This window comes from Mastomys coucha, unplaced genomic scaffold (genome assembly GCF_008632895.1).
Source record: "Mastomys coucha isolate ucsf_1 unplaced genomic scaffold, UCSF_Mcou_1 pScaffold22, whole genome shotgun sequence".
Taxonomy (NCBI): Eukaryota; Metazoa; Chordata; class Mammalia; order Rodentia; family Muridae; genus Mastomys; species Mastomys coucha.
The window spans coordinates 121358245-121378076 of NW_022196905.1; the positions used below are offsets into that span (position 1 = coordinate 121358245).

At 46.9% G+C, this 19832-nt stretch overlaps 1 protein-coding gene across 2 annotated transcripts in view; it reads left to right on the plus strand.

Annotated features, from left to right (window-relative positions):
• Window positions 1–19832, plus strand: part of Tmem132c (transmembrane protein 132C) — a 316564-nt gene that overhangs the window by 249997 nt on the left and 46735 nt on the right. For both annotated transcript variants that reach the window (XM_031338035.1, XM_031338036.1), the window contains exon 4: window positions 9696–9879. In XM_031338035.1, coding sequence (XP_031193895.1) covers window positions 9696–9879 — 184 coding nt within the window. The remainder of the gene's footprint in view (window positions 1–9695; window positions 9880–19832) is intronic.

Below are 19832 nucleotides of genomic sequence, written 5' to 3' on the forward strand. Positions count from 1 at the left end.
TGTGTGTGTAAGAGAGAGAGAGAGAGACAGACAGACAGACTGATTGATTGATTGATAAGGAAAACCAAAGTAAAGAACAAAACAGTTGAATACTATGTCTCCCCGACTCTCAAAATCTGTTAGTCGCCAATAGATTAGCAGTAAATGGTAGGGCCCTGAGTGAATCCTTTACTCATCCCTCCGCAGGCGGCTGTTAAGAAGTCCCACAATCCACTTGGCTGAAAACAAACTGGCCTCTTTAGAAAACAGCTGTACCAGTTTTCATTCCTAACAGCCTCTACTTGTTTTAATTCTGTTGAATTTCCTGTCAGCTATGAAGCATGGGGAGGTTTGACTTAAGAATCCAAGTCTTTCACAGACCCCTGCCTTCTAGATCCTTTCTTCATTCGTCTTTCTTTCACTACTTTCTCTTCCTCTCCTCCCCATTTCTTCCTCTCTTGGCGCTCCCAACCAACCCCGACACACACACACACACACACACACACACACACACACAAAACACATACCCCTACACCTACATCTATAGATCTTGGCATAAAGACTCTTTCCCAGCATTTCAGTCACCAGCACATCTGCAATTCCAGCACTTGGGAGGTGGAAGCAGGAGGATCAAGAGTTCAAGGCCGCTGGGCGGTGGTGGCGCATGCCTTTAATCCTAGCACTTGGGAGGCAGAGGCAGGCGGATTTCCGAGTTCGAGGCCAGCCTGGTCTACAGAGTGAGTACCAGGACAGCCGGGGCTACAGAGAGAAACCCTGTCTCGAAAAACCAAAAAAAAAAAAAAAAAAAAAAAAAAAAAAAAAAAAAAAAAAAAAAAAAAAAAAAAAAAAAAAAAAAAAAGAGTTCAAGGCCAGCCTCATCTGTGTATGAAATTTGAGGCCAGCCTGAGCTATATGAGTAACTATCTCAGAAACCGAAAGCAAAAATACAAGAAATAACAGCATCCATGTGTTTACCCTTGCTGCGCTTGACATCGTCTGGAAGGTGGTCAGGAAGATCTGGATATGAGACATGCTTCAGGAGCCTTGGTCCTAGAGACAGGGATTTGCCCCTCCATGGGCTGGTACTTCTTCATAGGACTGTTTTATTCTTCATTTTGACTGAGGGATGTGAGTACTGATAGGAATTGAATGCCCAGCACACGTACACCATCAATATTGGTTCATAGCTCCCTCTTACTTAATCCAGTTTCCAGTCCCCTGAGCAATGTTATGAATGGATGGCACACAACCATCCATGGATGTGAATGCGTGCTAACACAAAACCTTTAACCTCCGCTATGCTATCTCAGAACATTTGGATTCTCACTTCTCCTACCCACCCATACTTTGTGTGTGTGTGTGTGTGTGTGTGTGTGTGTGTGTGTGTGTGTGTATCCATCTCTGTCTCTCTCTTTTCCATCTCCGTCTCTGTTTCTCTCTGTCTTTCCCCATCTGTTTTCCCCACCCGTCTGTCTGGTGGACTTGGAGCCCAGACTCCCTTTGCTCATACTGAAGCATTAAAGATATACAGTTCCTTTGTCTAATCCTAAGATATTGTTCTGAGACCAGTTAAGGAAACAAGACAGGAGAAGCAGTGGGGCCAGGTGAGAGCCTGCCGTCACAGGCTCAGTTGCCTCAGTTGCCTCGGTGGCCTCTGGAGGCTCCTCCTCTGCCTGAGTTCTCTCTTCCTGCATGATGTTACCCACTCCCAGCAGCCTCTGCCGCTGGGAAGGCCAGGCAGAAGGGCCAGTGCCCAGGACCACGTGCTCAGGAAGCCATTACTGTTGACAGTGAGTCTTCCCTTCTGCCTTGAGCCTGAGAAACAGCCACCGGATTTGCTGCTCTTCTGCCTCCTCACACATTGCACATGTACACTTAATATCTCTTCCAAAGATTACACACTGCCTATTGCAGATGCAGGGAGCCAGAGACCCCCCAGCCTGGCTCCTAGAGGAACCACCACTGCTGTTCCTCCCAGACAGGGAGAGCACAAAGGCCCAGCTGTCACGGCTGCTTTGTAACACTTCAGCATGAGGAGGACCCTGGGACCCAAAACGGTTTTTCAGCAGGATGATGTTTCCCATCTCCAGTGTGAACACACAGTATTATCCAATTCCCCACAGCCTGCAGACGAGGAGTCCCCTAAACGGAGTTTACTCTAAGCCAAAATTACAGCCTTTAAACTGATTTCTCAAAGGATGTGGTTCATTTCAGCCTCTTTTCTCTCCATTCCAGCTGCTTCCAAGACACCTAAGAAAGGCTTTTTTCTAAATTGGAAGTCCCGTTGGATAGCCCCAGCTAAGCAACTACAGCTTCCATGTTCCACATCTCTCTCTGTCACAGATGCTCTGGAGACACTAGAATCTGGGTGTGGCGTCTGAGGTTGGAGGGGCTTCTGGCCAAGGGGCACTCCTTTTTGAGTGAGCCCAGTGGTCCATGAAGCAGAGTGGGGGTGGCCATTGCATCCTGTTGCATCTTATTTCTTCATTGGCTGCCTGTTTTTTTTGTTTGTTTGTTTTGGTTTTTCGAGACAGGGTTTCTCTGTATAGCCCTGGCTGTCCTGGAACTCACTCTGTAGACCAGGCTGGCCTCGAACTCAGAAATCCGCCTGCCTCTGCCTCCCAAGTGCTGGGATTAAAGGCATGCACCACCACCACCCGGCTCCTTTTTTTTCTTGATAGCTGATTCTCACACAGGGTCTGGTGGGAGGTAACTGTTTAAAGCAGCTGATCCCTTCGAAGCTGGGAACTCCGGTGTCGGAGCTCAGAGCTGTTCACAGTCCGGGGAGCGTGCTGTGGCTCTCTGGAGACCTGAGAGGTAGAGACTTCTCTTCCCAAAGTCACTTCACCAGACTCCCAGCTAATCAGCACGTTGCCATCATGTGTCCCCACACATGGGGATAGATGTAACGGCTATGCAGAGTGTTAACATACAGCCTTGAGGCTACCTGGTTATTTTCCATAGTGGGGAACTTACAAAGGGGTGCTCCAAAGTAAAGAAAGGACAAGCCACCAGGTGTGGTGGAGCAGGCCCTTTAATCCCAGCATTTGGGAGGCAGAAGCAGGTGGATCTCTGTGATTTTTTAAGGCCAGCGTGGTCTACACAGTGAATTCCAGGAGAGCCAGAGCTACACAATGAGATCCTGGCAAAAACAAAAACCAAGACCCTCAAGTCAGACTGATTAGCCAGTGTCCCATAATGCAGGGATCCTTGTCACCTATCTCCTCCCTCCCTCCCTCTCTCTCTCTCTCTCTCTCTCTCTCTCTCTCTCTCTCTCTCTCTCTCTCTCTCTCTCTCTCTCTCTCTCTCTCTCTCTCTCTCTCTCTCTCTCTCTCTTTCTCTCTCTCTCTCTCTCTCTCTCTGGTCATTTGTATGTCTGGAGATTAGAGGACAACCTTAGTTGGCACTCCTGAGGTGCTGTCCTAACCCTAACCCTAACCCTAACCCTAACCCTAACCCTAACCCTAACCCTAACCCCAGAGCACTCTGAATGAGCTAAGGTGCCTGGTCAGTGAGCCACAGAGATCAGCCTATTTCTGCCTCCCCAGCCCTGGACTTCTGATCGTATTTCATCCCACATGGCTTGTATCTGTATGTTCTGAGAACTGAACTCGGGTCCCCGTCTGCAAAGCAAACACCTCACCAGCTGAGCCATCTCTACCCTCTCATCTCTCTCCTCGGTGTACTTTTTTGACAAGTAGCAGAGAGGCACCGAGCTTCAGGTTAGCCCCACTAGCCAGGCAGAACATGGAGGAGTCAAAACTCTCACCCATCCCTCCCTCCAGGCTCTGTACAGCAGGAGAAAGGAGACTCCGAAGACGGAAGTCAAGCTAGATATCCAATCATCCAGCTCTGGTTAAGTACCTCTAATAGGAGGGCAGAGATTTTTGATCTAGGGTGTACACCCAAAAAGCCACCAGGCACACCACATACCACATAGTTGCAGCAACAGTGAGACAGTCTTCTCCTGACAGTTTCCTCTCAAGTTTATTCTGACTCATGGTCTGAAGGGGGATACAGGCGAGGCAGAATAGGAGTCATTTTACAATGGGAACCGATCCTATCGTGGCTGTCAGTCAACACGCAGTGACCAGACAAAGAAACAGGGTCAAGCTATCAAGCTCAAGGCTCGCCATCCCCAGAAATTCATTACCTCTGATGAGGACTAAACTCCCCCAAATCCCACAAGCTCCCCAAAACAGCATTCCCCTGCTCAAAACCAAGTGTTCAGATGTGTGCGTCTAGGAGGTAGGAGTGAGGACATAGCATGTTTAAAACCACCACAGGTCACAGCCCTAGCTGAATCCCAGCTGCTTAGAAGATGTCACTGCAATGGATGACGAAGAAGAGAACCCTGGGACTAGAAAGGAACCTCACTGGCATGTTAATATGCATTGGTTGGGCCACTCTCTTCCCTGTGACTTTAGCCAAGGAACTGGCCAGTGGGCAGCCGGTGTCTGGGGGTTCCTCCGTGGCACTCCCCACCCTCCATCAGCCACAGTGATCACTTCTGGGTGTTTCCAAGGGGTTCCTGGCAGGGATCTTCTCTTCTGAATGCTTGACGGGTGGCTGACTGGTGAGACACGAGTAGAGGAAGCCTTCTGTTCTAGAACTAAGAAACTTTCCTTCATCCCCCTCAGGGCCCGTCCGTCTCAGCAGTTAGCGCCGCCACAGAGACCCACAACTCATCAATTACAAACATTAACTGTAAATTACACTTTTGCATAGTTAATTCAGACTCCTCATTATGTACTTAGCAGAGCTTAGCAGGCGTAAAATTCAATAGCAAGCTTTGGAGCAGATCCAGCGTCTGTCCTCTGTGATATTTGGGAAAGGCAAAGTTTTAGGAGTGGACCTCCGAGCATGTCTTCTCTGGAAGGTCTCCAACAGACCCTGCTTCTTGCTATTTTTTTTTTCCTCTTGGAATGGGTTCAACCCTTCTGGAAAAACTGATAGCTCCAAAGCATGCCTCTGCGCCGTCCTTCCTAACAAAACGGAGACTCTCCCCCTCCTGCGTAGAAATTAATATTAACCTGACTACTGGAAGGAAAAGTGTGAATATCAGGAAGCCAGGCAGTCGCTCATCTATTATTCATTTAGCAAACATTTACTGCGTCCCTCTGGTGGGTCAGCACGGTAATATGTCATTTGAAGGTAATGGAAGAATTCTGGAGCCCTGCTACTAGGGAGCATGAATTGGTGAAGGGGGATGTGGATACTGAACCCCCAAGTGCAGATAAATGCACACTGGGTCGTGTGGCTGTGTAAAGGAAGGGTGAGTCCCAAGCCACAGGGGTTCAATAGCATGAGTGGGTGAGCTGCGGGCAGCAGGATAGGTTGATGATAAGTGATGTGGTTGGAAATAATTACAGAAGGCCTGAGAGGAGGGACACCTGAGGTGTCTGAGTGGTAGAGGTGGCCATATGGAGAAAGAGAGTAAGAAGACAGAAGAGGGAAGGTAGTTCTGTTGTCGGGACTGGGGAGATGAAAGGATTGTGGGTCCATCTTGGTTAGGGTGTTACTGCTGTGAGCAGACACCATGACCAAGGCAACTCTCATAAGGACAACATTTCATTGGAGCTGGCTTACAGATTCAGAAGTTCAGTCCATTAGCATCAAGGTGGGAACATGGCAGCATCCAGGCAGGCATGGTGCAGGAGGAGCTGAGAGTTCTACATCTTCATCTGAAGGCAGCTAGTAGAAGACAGGCTCCCATGTGGTTAAGAGTGTCTCATTGTCCATGCTCACAGTGACACACTTCCTCCAACAAGGCCACCCCTCCTAGTAGTGCCACTCCCTGGGCTAAGCATATACAAGCCCTCACAGGGCCCCAACCCAAGGCTCAGAAGGTTGACTCAATAAAATGCCAGTGCTGAGTTTAACTTCAGGCAACAAATGCAGAAGGCACATTTTCAGTCTCTCTCTCCAGTGTATGGAGCAGAGCATGACTCTACTCATTAGCTGTCATTGTATTCATTTGGTGCCACCCGGAAGCCCCTGTGATGGTCAGACTTGAATGTTAACTCAATCACCTGGGAGACACATCTGGATGCCTGTCCTCAAAGGAGGCCATGTCCAGACATGATGCACCGAGAAGGGAAGACTCTCCCTGAATGTGAGTGGCACCATCCCATGGACCAGAGCCCCGGACGGATTCAGATGTTCTTAAATATCATGGAACCGTCTAGTCACCGGAGATCCTCAGGAATCTGTGTCCAAGCCCCAGCCCACCCTGCTAAAGCCAAGAACTCTGCCGGGCAAGTGCAGATGTCAGAATTGTATACAGCCTCTCAGCTTGCTCCCTCTGGTCCTCCCAGGTTGAGAGCTCATGGGTCGAGCACCTTATCTGAGACCTCCCTTCAGCTCCACAGAGTAGCGATAGTTCAGACCCCCACACATCTAATTCCAGAACGTGTGGTTGTACCATCCCCCTATCCTGTCTCTGCACCAGCCCTGAGAGATGGAGGGAAAGGACCGCGAGAAGATGGTGCCCACACGGAAAGCTTCCTGTGCACAGCTGCAGTGTTGAACCTTGACTCTTCATCACCGTCTCGGTTCTAAGTTCTGAATGTCCACTCTTGACTCTCTTCATTGTCTTTGTGGAGAGCACACCCAGGCATCCATTGCTTTCTTCCCAACTTCCCGGGTACTTAAACCATTAGCGGGGCGAAGGGGGGCTGCAGCCTGCACCATAGGGCAGGAAAGCTCAGGTTCCTTTCTACATTTTGGATCCTTTAAACAATGGTATTGTCGTTTACATGATGCGCATGTAATGCATCTCTTTCCTTTGCCTCCCTGTGTGTCTACCTGACCCCCAACTCCTAGGTATTTAGTCTTTGGGGTAGGAGATAGAAATAAGAGGTCATTTGTTTGCTTGTTTCAGTGTGTGTGTCTGTGTGTCTGTTTCTCTGTATGTGTCTCTATGTCTGTATCTGCGTGTGGGAATATAGGTGTGTACAGATGTGTATGTCCCTGTGGAGGCCAGAGGACAGCCTCCACTCTTAGCCATCAGAATGTTGTGGATGCTCCTTCACTTTACTGTTGCTTTTGTTTAAACATGTATTATTTTGTAATTCTCTTGGGGGAGGGCATGGATTTGTTAGTATGGGTGCCCCAGGAGGTCAGAGGCTTCATGTGAGTCTCAAGAATTGAACTCAGGTCCTCTGCAAAAATATTCCATATTTCAAGCCTCTGAGTCATCTTTTTAGTCCCAATTGATTTACTTTATTTAAATTATACACATGTATTTTTTGAGTGTTTATAAGGATGTGCACATGTATGCAAATGCCCATGAAGACCAGAACATGGGGTTTGTGGACCTGGAGCTATAGGCAGTTTGTAAGCCATGCAGCATGCATGTTGGAAACAAAGCTTGAATCTTCTGCGAGAGCATATTATGTACTCGTAATGTCTGAACCTCTCTCAACCTCCCATCTCCCTTGTTTTCTACAATAGAGTCCCTCACTGGAACCTAAGGCACATCAATTAAGTTAGGCTCCCTAGCCAGTTACCCACGGGGACTCTTCTCTCGTCTTTCTGTCTCCCAAGCACTGTGTATGCCACAGCAGGTGTGTGCTACTATACCCAGCTGTTTTACATCAGTGCTAGGAATCAAAGCCCCATACTTGTATGGCTAGCCCTTTACTTACAAAGTCATCCCTTTAGCCTTTTCTTATGTCTTTTTAAGATTGATTTTTATTTTATGTATATGAGTACTTTGCCTGCATAAGTGTATGAGTATCTGGTGCCCACAGTGGCCAAAAGAGGATGTCAGATCCCCTGAAACAGATGATTGAGAGCTGCCGTGTGGGCGCAAAGAACTGATCCGAGGTCCCTGCAAGAGCAACACATGCTCTTAACCACTGGCCCATCTCTCCAGCCCTCCTGTTTGCTTATCTTTAAAGCTGAATCTTGGAGTCAAGTCCAAATGTGCTGCCCTCTTCCACAGGGCAGACTTCACAAGCATCTCCTCCCTGCTGCTCTAATGTCCTGCGTTCTGAGTTCTGTCTTGCATACTAACTACAGTAGGGGAGGCCAGGGCCTTTCTCTGCACTCGCATGTTAAATCTCAACTGATCAGATATCCTCCCTCTGAGCTCTGAATGGTAACCACTGGCACAGAGGAGCAAGACTTAGAAGCCTGTGTGTTTGGCGGGGGGAGGCATAGTCTTCTCTAAGGCTGTTTTCTTAGGGTTCTAGCTTTGCAACCGCCTCTTTGCCCACATCACCCCATTTCTTTCTCTCCCCCTATCCTGCTCACACTGAGACGCTTTTTCAGTCCCTACTTCCTCAATTAACTTAAGGGGGAGCCTGCAAAGCTACTCGATAAATCTCAGCAGCACGGAGAGAGAGCTCATCGGAAAGGTACCTGGGTGGGCAGCGTAGGAAAGATTTGTTTGGGTTCCTGGCAATGCTTGAAGCAGAGGTAAAACACAGCCCGTGATCAGACTGTACCATTCTCCTGAGAAAGGCTTCCCCAGTCAGAATTTTATCTCTTCATTCCATGAGTCTCTCTGCTTCCACGAGCACTGACCTTCTAGGCTGGGAAGTTAAACTCTCTTTGGCTTTTAGGTCATTCCTAGGCTCTGTTTTCTTGCAGATGAGTCTAAGAGGTTTGGAAAATTGAGTTTTCAATGGTCTGGAATTTGTTGTGACTATTGGGGGGGTATTTATTTACATTTTTTTAAAGACAATTTTGACATTTTCTTTCAAGGGTTACATCTGTAACCATTGATTTATCAAGTTGTGGTTTCTGACACTCTCTGGGGTTCCCTAAGTGCTCATTTCTCTCTCTCTCTCTCTCCCTCTCTCCCTCTCTCCCCCCCTCTAACTCCAGCATCACCACACTCCCCTGATATGTGTATGCTCTTAATCTCCTCAAAGCAGATGCTCACTGCATTGACTGCCCTCTTTTCTTTGCTGCTGTCTCCCAGCACCAAGCACATAAAGGAACATCTAATAGGGACAGATTCTGAGTGAGGATATGATATACAGAGCTGGATAACTCTAGCTCATATGCATGGCAAAGTCCAAAAGACAAGGTCTCGTGTATCCCAGGCTAGCCGTGAAATCATAGTGTAACCAGGATGGCTGTGAACTCCAATCCACCTGCCTCAGCTTCCCACATGCTGGGATCACAGGTGTGCCCCATCATGCCTGGTGGACGGAGAGCTGGGGAATTGAACCAGTGGCTTTGTACATGCCAGGCAAGCATGTATATCCACTCTACCAGTTAAGCTACACCACAGCTCCGTGGATCGGTCTTAAAAGTACATGTGTATGGCAGGTCCCCACTTGAGCGCCAAAACAACAAGCGTTATCTACATGTGGTGGTGCACACTAATCCCAGCACTCAGGATTGGCGATGTCTACAAGTTCGTGGCTAGCCTGGTCTACAGAGTGAACTCCAGGAAATCCACAGATACGTAGTGAGCCCTTGTCTCAAAAACAATCCAAAGACCTCATCCCTCCACACAGTGATCAATGGCTCAATATTTAAGAATTTGTGTCCAGATCTGTAGCTCGTGGGTGCCGTCTGTCCCAGCTCCCCACTCTCTAACTTAAAAGTGACATCATGCTTCAAGTGCCTGGGTCCGTTCCTAAGAGTCGGTTCTCTCCTCCCCTCGTTTCGAGCACCATTGTGGGATTGGGGTAAAGGGAGAGAAGGAACTTTCAAACAACATCACACTGAAGCTGTTTCCTACCATTCCCTTCCAGGAGCAGCAATTTATTCAGCGAGGTCATGCAGATGAATTTTGAAATCACCAGCTTCAGCAGCCTCTCGGGGACACAGCCCATCACATGGCAGGTGGAGTACCCGAGGAAGGGGACCACGGACATCGCTGTGTCTGAGATCTTCATCAGCCAGAAGGACCTGGTTGCCATTGTCCCCCTCGCTATGGTAAGTCATTGGGGCCACAATAGCCCTTGAGTTCTACTGACCGACAGTACTCCTGCGTGCTTCCTCTTTCCCAGATCATTGCTACAATTACTTACGCATAAGTGACTGATCTTCGTCCACCCTGGGAGTAGCAACATCACCTCTCATCAGCTAAGCCTCCCAGAAGATGTGTCATGGTACTAGCCGAGTCTCCATACCAAAGTCCTTGTTGCTTGCTTTTATTTTAAACCATTTTGGCTCTTCTTTTCCTGCTCCCATTTTTTTAGAAACTTTAGGCTGCCATGTGTCCTCCTGGTCAGGATGAGCTGGGATAGGCTGTGGCCACAAGTGACCACAGATCTCAGAGACCTGAGTCAACCCAACTTATTCGAGATTATATGGGATGGTGTAAATGGGGAAATGTGCTGGTGGGTTTTAACTCTCAGCTCGACACAACCTGGAATCACCTGGGAAGGGAGTCTGAGTGAAGAATTGCCTGGATCAGCTTGGCCAGTGGGTGTGTCTGTGGGGGATTATCTTAATGGTCAGTTGAGGTGGAAGAACCCACCCTGAATGTGGGCAGTGCCATTTCCCGGACTGTGTAAGAGTGACGAAAGCAGGCTGCCATCCATCCCATGGGCAGGCAGGCAGCATGTGTGAGTGCTATTTTCTCTGCTCTTGACCATGGATACAGCCTGATAAGCTGCCTCAGTCCCTGCCTTGACTACCCCTTAATGATGGGCTGTAACCTGGAAATGTAAGCCAAAGAAATTCTTTATGCTCTAAATTGCTTTTGTTATGGGTTTTTTTTCTTACAGCAACAGAAAGGAAACTAAGACTGCAGGGGACCCTGTACTATGCAGCTCCCACCACAAGGGGGGTGGTGCTCCTAGCCCCTCCCTGCTCTTTGTAGGCAACTTCTTCATCCCATTTCCCTTGGACCATGGACAAGGCTCTTTCAATAGTCAAGAAGCCAGCCGACCGTATACAGTGGTTAGGCCACACTGGAGTTACAGGACCTCGTGTTCTCCACCCTACCTACAGGGAGGTTGGATTACAAGTTATGTGTTTAGCATCCTGCACTCCCACTGATGCACTCTTAATCAGCAAGCATCCTATTTAACTGGATTAGTAAGAGATTATGGAAAATGGATTGATCAGGATTCTTCAGCTTACCTAAGAGATAAAACCAATCTGAACTTAAAATGTTTTTCAAACTCCTGTGTGTGCACATTGCGTTTAGAAAATCTACCTGGAGCATTTTAAGACCTTCTAGAAAAGATTATTGATGCTGATCTGTAAATCACACCCCGGACGCCCTGGGCCTTGGGTATCTTACCCTCTGTTAGACTGACAGGTGGCTATAGTAGGTGCCGTAATTGTGTTGTCACAGCAGAAAGAACAAGACCCTCACTGTGAATCATTCAGAAATTCCTTCCCACCCCCCACCCCCGGGAAGCTCTGGTTTAGTTAGTAGTATTGGACTAGAGAGATGGCTCTCTAGTTAGGAAAGCTTATTCTGTGCTTTCAAAGGACCCAAGTTCAGTTTCTAACTCCAGCTGCTTATAACTTCAGTTTAGGGGATCTGACCCCTTCTTCTGGACTCTGAAGGCACTGCACATATACATGTGCATACACACACACACACACACAATTTGAAAAAGTAATAATGGGTAAATCTTTGGATGCATTGGCCCGGCTTGTGTGTGCTCCCCTCAGCCATTCATCAAAGTCAGAGAGAATGCTACACTCCACTTACCAGGCCTCGAGCCATGTCACCCAGCACAGTAGGCCTCAGAATCGGCAGACATGATGTATCATGGAAAAGCTTGTCTCTCACTGTAAGGTGGGAGACAGACACTAGCCAGACACAACAGACATTAGCCTACATGTCTTCTGCTCCAGGATTCTTAGCTTGGAGAAGGTAGAGAGTGGTTGCGACTGGATCGGAGCACTGCACACAGCTGCTAATCACACGGCCTCTGAGCCGCAAGGGTCTCATGAGGAGAGTCAGCTGGCTTTGAACTCACTCTATGATCCAGACTCACTTCAAAGGCTCAATCCTCCTGCCCCAGCCTCCATGGTACTGAGATTATAGGGGTGCACCACTTTGCCTGGTTCATTCTTGGCTTTGAATGTGTACCGTAACCCCAGGTAGCTGCCCCCTCCCCATCGATCCCTGACCTGGAAGTCCACTTTCAAGTCTACATTTTAAGCAGTTTTGCTTGTGTGCTCAAAAACTCTAAAATATTTACTGTGTGACCCATGGCATTTTTTTTTTTTTCCAAATCTGCATCGTAGAATTCGTGCCAACATCCATTACAGGACATAAGCACCCAATTCCTATCCTGCCTATTTCAGAAAGATAAGACATTCGAATGCTTTGAAAGGCAAAACCATTATAAAGACATAAGATATTATTACGGCCCATTGTCAACACGTGAGTCCTCTTTGAAATGAGATGTCATTATTGTGGTTATTGTGTTTTTACAGTGCTTTTAAGATGAGTTGGAATCACTTCTAGTGTCACACCCCACATCCTTTTGTCTGCAAGTTACCTCAAGTGAATTCAGATTGGCTTCATGCCATAGTCACTGATGATGATGTCATCTCTACAGGGCCAGCGGGCATGCAGCCTGCATGTGACCTCTAGGCTCAGGGGTTCACCTGTGTGGCGCTTCTCTGGAACATACAACTTGACTTCAGTTTTGCAGCACAGCCTAGAGAATCAGGAACAGTCATCAGTGGAGTATGAATGGGCACACCTATAATCCCAGTTCTCAGATTGAGAGCAGGAGGATTCTGAGTTCAAAACCAGCCTGGGCTACATAGGAAGACCTTGCCTGATATGTGCTAACAAAAGGGTTTTAGATGAAATGGCTCAGAGGTACTTAAAAACTAGGTTTTGGTGTGAGTGTTTGAAAGTAACAAAATGTTTAGGAGATTCAGTTCTTTATGAAGAAAACAAAGAGCCATACCCGAAAGTAGCTTTTTCTTATAACTACAATGAGATTAAGTACATTTCTAACTAGCCCAAAAAAGCAAAAAAAAAAAAAAAAAAAAAAAAAAAAAAAACCCACAAACCAAGCAACCTTTATTGATTGTAAGTAGGAACAGGATGTAGAGCCTCACTCAAAGATGAGAAATTCTATTTCATTTTTTTTCTACTGGGATTAAACCTATGACCTCATGCTCATTCTGCAACACCCCCTGACATGTTACAACTCATCTTGTTACTTTGAGACACAGCCTCACTATGTTGTCCAGACTATCCTTGTTCCCATTCTATAGCCCAGTCAAGCCCGCAACTCGCCATTCTCCTGCCTCAGAATCCCAAGTATCTGGAAATGACAGGACTAGCTAAGGGTTTTGTTTAAAGAGAGGAAAAAAAAAAAAAACACCATGAAGCAAGACACCTGTTGCTGTTTTACAGTTGGTTAGGCCTTTGAAAACATTGAATAAGGGATGGAGAAATGGCTCAGAGCACTTGCAGTTCTTGCAGAGAATCCCAGTTCAGTTCAACACTCACAATGTGTGGCCCATAACTGCTTATAACTCCAGCTCTGACATCCTCTTCTGACCTCAAGAGGGGAGTTATATATACATATATATATATATATATATATATATATATATATATATATATAATCATAAAAAGAGAAGAAAGCAAGCAATTTTTCAGGATGCTGTTTATCTTAAAGAAAACAGCCTTTAGAAGCATCCAGTGGGTGGGTGGGACGATTATTAAAGAGGAATTTCTTTCTGGGGAAGTTCTTGCCTCAGCACCATGTCTTCTCAAGCTCTTTATTCAGTGTAGAGAGAAAGCTGTGGACAGGAAGAGCCACCAGCGGACTGTACCATCAGGCCTAAGAATCTGACATCCCCCAAAGCCCCCCACCCTCCCGCCAGGCACTGAGCAGGCTGCACACATAGGTCTGTAAGAGCCCAGTCAAGCAGAAGCCCGTTAATCCCATGCAGCAGCTGATCCCAATGCAGCCTGCACAGCACCATCTCCAGACAGCTGTAGACTGTCCTTCCCATCAGCATCCTCTTCCTACCTGATACCCACCTCATACCCACATCAGGCTTGGGGCAGAGGTCTGAATCTAGGAAGGACCAAGATCCTTCCAGGTCCCTGTATGGGTAGCATGGGATTGGAGAAGCCCTTGGGCTGTCAAGTACATCTTGGGGTGATCATCTCTTCTATGTAAAAACAAATATTCAGCTAAGGTTGGTCAGGAGCAGAGGTCAGGTATGGACTCAGTGGACTAATTTCTTTGTGACAGGAGGAAATGGGGCTGCAGACTTTCAGTAGAATCCACTGGGGCTAATGGAACTCCCATACAGTGCCCAGCTCAAATATCCTGAAGTGTTCCTTGCTTTATATTAACCTTGAGTATTGATGATGCTACCCACATGGGGAAGTCTTTCATAGGAGAAATGGAACTTTACCAGCATCTGGATGGATATAAATAGATCTGTTGTCCCAAATTGTCTTCCTATAATTTTTTTAAAGATGTATTTATTATTATACGTAAGTACACTGTAGCGGTCTTCAGATGCACTAGAAGAAGGCGTCAGATCTCATTATGGGTGATTGTGAGCCATCATGTGGTTGCTGAGAATTGAACTTAGGACCTCTGAAAGAAGAGTCAGTGCTCTTAACCACTGAGCCATCTCTCCAGCCCTTCATTTTTTTTTTTTAAATGGGAGAGAAATATCCCAACTTTGGGCCAGGCATGATGGCATATGCCCTTAACCCCAGCATTCGGAAGGCAGAGTTCAAGGCCAGCCTGGTCTAAAACGTAGGTACCAGGCCTTTTAGAGCTACATAGTAGGACCCTATCTCCAAAAAAAAAAAAAGAAAGAAATTAAAAGCCCTAACTTTTAGGCATACTCTAGAGAAAGACAGCTCTCATTTGGCAGGAGCAAGAAGTCGCCTTTCCCAGGAAAGAGGCATTTCAGTTGGATTTCTTGGTGCCGGCTGGTTTTCTTGTAGTTTTGATGAGTCCTCAAGTCATCATCCTTTTGTCAATGTAGACTCAAGATGAAGTCATTCTCCTTGACCGGTGCACAGGGCGGGAACCTGGTGTTGTGTCCTTGGCCTTTCCGTGACACATCACAATCTCTGATTAAGGTCAAACTAAAAATAAAGTGTTACTCAGTAGCTGCTCAAAGGGATCTGAGGGTGTGGACTATTGAGGTGTTGCTTCGAGGATGGTGGTTCTCAACCTGTGGGTCCCAACCCCTCTGGGGGTCAAATAACCCTTTCACAGGGGTCACATATCAAATATCCTGCATGTCAGATATTTAACATCATGACTTATAACAGTAGCAAAGTTCCAGTTATGAAGTAGCAGTGAAAATAATTTTATGGTGGGGGGGGTGTCACCACAACATGAGGAACTGTGTTAAAGGGCCCCAGCATTGGGAAGGTTGAGAACTGCTGCTCTAGGGGACCAAAGGCTTCATGGGGCATGTGAGAAACCACAGCCTGTTTGTGTGGGTGGTGTGCAGTAAGGAGCCAGTAGCTTGAGCCTTCTGCTGAGAGCATCTCCTACCTCACTGACCATTATCCACCTGCTGGTAGTCTGGCAAATATACTGCACCCCCAATGATGTGGGCACTGCACTCACAGGATTCTGATCGCTGGCTTCAGAGGGAGTCCACTTGAATAGTTCATCCGCCAAGAAAGTCCATTGCAATCCAGCTCCCTCTTTATTCCCAACACAGAAGCCAGTCTGACCTTGTTTGGAAATTGTAGCTCTGAAAATGTAATGATGTTGAGCTGAGGCCATCCTGGATTAGGGCGATCCTGGAAGCCAGTGGCTGGTACTCTTTACTGGAGTACTCGCAAACGCCAAGATGGCACCAGCCTTTACAACCGCTGTTTGCTGGGCCCAAAGCCCACTGTGCCCACCGTCCAGGCTATGCTTCTCTTCATACTGGTCAGGTCTCTGCTTATGTTGTCTCGGGTCTACCTCAACACCTTACATCCCAGTCACCCTCCACCCAGCCTGCCTTTTCTTTCATAGAGTGATAGAGAATCGAGCTGCACTTCTGCATCCATTATTCGAATTTCCCCAAAAGAGGAAAGGATTGCTCCGTACCATCCCGAGCCACACTTGGTAAACAGTGGGTGCTCAGTGAGAAGCTATTGGATAAGTCGGATGGTTGGGTGGCAGGGTGGGGGAGGATCATTTTTTATTAGTTCCTATTTGGTTGCTGTGATAAAATATTATATCCAAAAGTGGAGAAAAAGAGTTTGATTAGGGTTATGGTTCCAGAGGGAGAGTCCGTAATGGAAAGGAGGCAGAGCAGCAGGTGTCTAGAGATGGCAGGTGAGGGGTCACATCTCAACTACAAAACGTGCAGCTGAGAGGGGGGTGAGGGAGGGGGAAGGGGAGGGAGGGGGAGAGAGAGAGAGACAACTGGAAATACTGGAAATAGGTGAGGCTGTGAATACTCAAAGCTTGCCCTCAGCTATATACTTTTCCAGGAAGGCTCCAGCTCCTAGAGCAGTGGTTCTCAACATGTGGGTCATGACCCCTTTGAAGCTGAACGACCTTTGCACAAGGGTCGTTTAAGACCATCAGAAAACACAGACATTTACATTACAATTCATAACAATACCAAAATTTAAATTATGAAGTATCAACAAAAATACTTTTATGGCTGGGAGTCACCACAACGTGAAGAACTATAAAGGGTTATAGAGTTTAGGAAGACTGAGAGCCACTGTCCTGGTGGTTCCACAGCCTTTCTAAACAGCACCACCTACTGGGGATCACATGTTCAAGAACATGAGCCTATAGGGGGCATTTCTCATTCAAACTACCACAAAAGGGTGGGTGGGTGGATGGATGGATGATTGGATGGATGATTGGATGGATGGATGGATGGATGGATGGATGGATGGATGATTGGATGGATAGATGGACAGATGGATGAATGGATGGATGGATAGATGGATGGATGGGTGGGTGGGTGGATGGATGAATGGATGGATGATGGATAGATGGTTGGATGGATAGATGGACAGATGGATGGATAGATGGATAGATGGATGGATGGTTGGATGATTGGATGGATAGGTGGATAGATGGATGGATGGATGGATGGATGGATGGATGGATGGATGTTGGATAGATGAACAGACACATGGACTGATGGACAGGATGGTTGGATGGATGGATGGATAGATGGATAGACAGATGGATAAATGGATAAATATTTGAAGAGATAGCAAGATAGACAAAGTAGGTAAGCAGGATAAGCAAGTAGATAAGGTGCTTGCTATGCAAACATGAGAACCTGAGTTTAGACTCCCAGAAGCCGTGTAATAGAAGTATGGTATGACAGTGTATCATGGTAAAGCCAGCACTAGAGAGGCAGAAACAGGAGAATCAACCTCTAGCTTACTTACACACTTGAAAACACAAGAACAAGCACACACATATAAGGATGTATAGAAGCTTGCACAGACACACCACACATATACACACACACAAAGAGACACTTCACAAGCACACACAACTTGCATATTTACCATGCATAAGCTCACCACACCCATATAGACACACACACCACCTACACATACATACAAACATACATATGCATGCAGACACACCACACATACAGAAAGACCACACATACATACACACACACACAAACACACACACACACACACACACACACACACAAACCTACTTCTGTTAGAGAGAAACAGTGTAGCACTCATTCACCTTTATAACATTTTGGGATTTAGCAACCAACCAAGATGCTTTAAACCTTCCACTTTCTCTGAACCATTAGTGGCTTAAGATTCAGGGTCATTCTTCACTTTCTCTCCTTCTGAAGGGACTTTAGAAAGACAGAGTTGGGGTAGCAATGCTGGCAAAGTACTCATATATATACAATAAAGCTTTTTTTAAGAAAACCAGATTTACCTGGGAGCCAGTGCATAATCCACATGCGGTCCCCTCCCCAAATGTTACCATCATGGATGCCCAGAACACCACCCTTGTCCTGACAGACACCAGAGGGCAAGATGTGCAGTCTACCACAGAAATGAGAGCCATCCATTACTCAGGCACAGGATTTGACAGCCTGTGTTACAAGCAGACCTAAAATTCACTTTCCAAGGCTGTAGAGGTTACCTCAGAATGTGCTTTTGTGATATGCAGAGTCCAGAAGCCAAGCTGCTAAGCTAAAGCACTGTATAGGTCCTGAGGGGAGGGGAGGAGAAATTCTCAGTGACACAGAAGTCCTGCTGTGTAGAGTCCCAGCATACCAAGCATTCTTGAAAGGAGAAACCAAAGAGAATGGATAATAGAATTTTATTCCTGGGAACCTTAGGTGGGTACAGATTTTAATGAGAATTAAGCCTCGTATTTTGCCCTAGAAATTAATACAAGAACAGCTAGATGAAACATGAGATCTCCCCCTCCCCCCAGTCTGGGTATTGTCAAGGAGTTTTAAAAGGTCATTCATTAGCACATTCATTTATTTTATGGAGAATTGTTCTTCTTGCCTTCCAAACATATGGGCAGGCTGGTTCCTCCTTCACTCTGAGTGGTCCCCTGCCACCAGGTCACACACAGTCCTCCGACTTCACTTGCACCAACCCCAGGTCACCCACAGCCTCCATGAGATGCTGTCCAATGATGGAAATGTCCTGGGCCACTTCTGAGGTTGATGCCGCCTCTCAGGAGACCTAAAGAAGCCAGGGCACGACCTGAATCCTACTCCATTCTGAAGCTGTGCTCTGATGGCGATCCCTGGCTCCCCACCAATGTTGGCAAAGACTGAAGCTGAAGGTGGAAGTCCCAAATCCACCACTGTAACTCAGAACTCTCTCTGGACCTGCCCTCCTCTATACTCTCCCACTCTATTCCTCCACCTTGCCTTTCATTCCACCAAGTGCATGGGATGTGGTGGTTGGAATGAAAATGGCCCCATAGGCTCATAGGGAATGGCACTATTAGGAGGTGTGGCCTTCTTGAAGAAAGTACGTCACGCGGATGTCAGATGCTCAAGCCAGGCCCTGGTATCACTCTCTCTTCTTGGTGCCTGTGGATCCAGGCCTCTGCAACACCATGTCTGCCTGCATGCTGCCATGCTTCCTGCCATGATGATAATGGACTGAACCTCTGAACTGTAAGCCAGCCCCAATTAAATGTTGTCCTTTATAAGAGTTGCAGTGGTCATGGTGTCTCTTCACAGCAGTAGAAGCTGTAATTAAGACATGGGGCTTATTCAGATTTTTCTCACCACCGTTGTTTTAAAAATAACTTGGCTGAATTACAATGGACAAGTAAAACTTGTCCACAAGTTGATAGATTTGGACGTATTGCCACAATCAAGGTACTAAATGTATCATTGTCTCCCAGAACTCTTTTTCTGCTTATGGCTTGGACAAATGCTCCCCGGTGGCATGTTTCCCAGCCATGGCACTGTTGGCGGTCATGGAACCTCTAAGATGACCGTTCTCAACCTGTGGGTCGCAGCCCCCACAGGGTTTGCATGTCAGGTATCCTGCATATTGGATATTTACATCACAATTCATAGCAATAGCAATATTACAGTTATAAAGTAGCAAAGAAATAATTTTATAGTTGAGGTCAACACAACATGAGGGACTGTATTAAAGGGTCACAGCATTAGGAAGGTTGAAAGCCACTGATCTAAGAGATGGAGCCTACTGGAAGGAAGTTAGGTCATTGGCCAGGCATGAGAGTCTTCCTGAAGAGGGCTGTGGCAACCCATCGTATGCGTTATCCTGTCTTTCACTTTGCCACCATGAAGTGAACAGGTTCTTAGAGCCATTACTCTTGCCACAATCCTGCTTCCTCCTGGGGCAAAAGAAATGGGCTATTTAAAAAATGACAGAGGGGGGAGGGGGAGGGAGGGACAGAGAAGGAGAGAGAGGGGAGAGGGAGAGAGAGAGAGAGAGAGAGAGAGAGAGAGAGAGA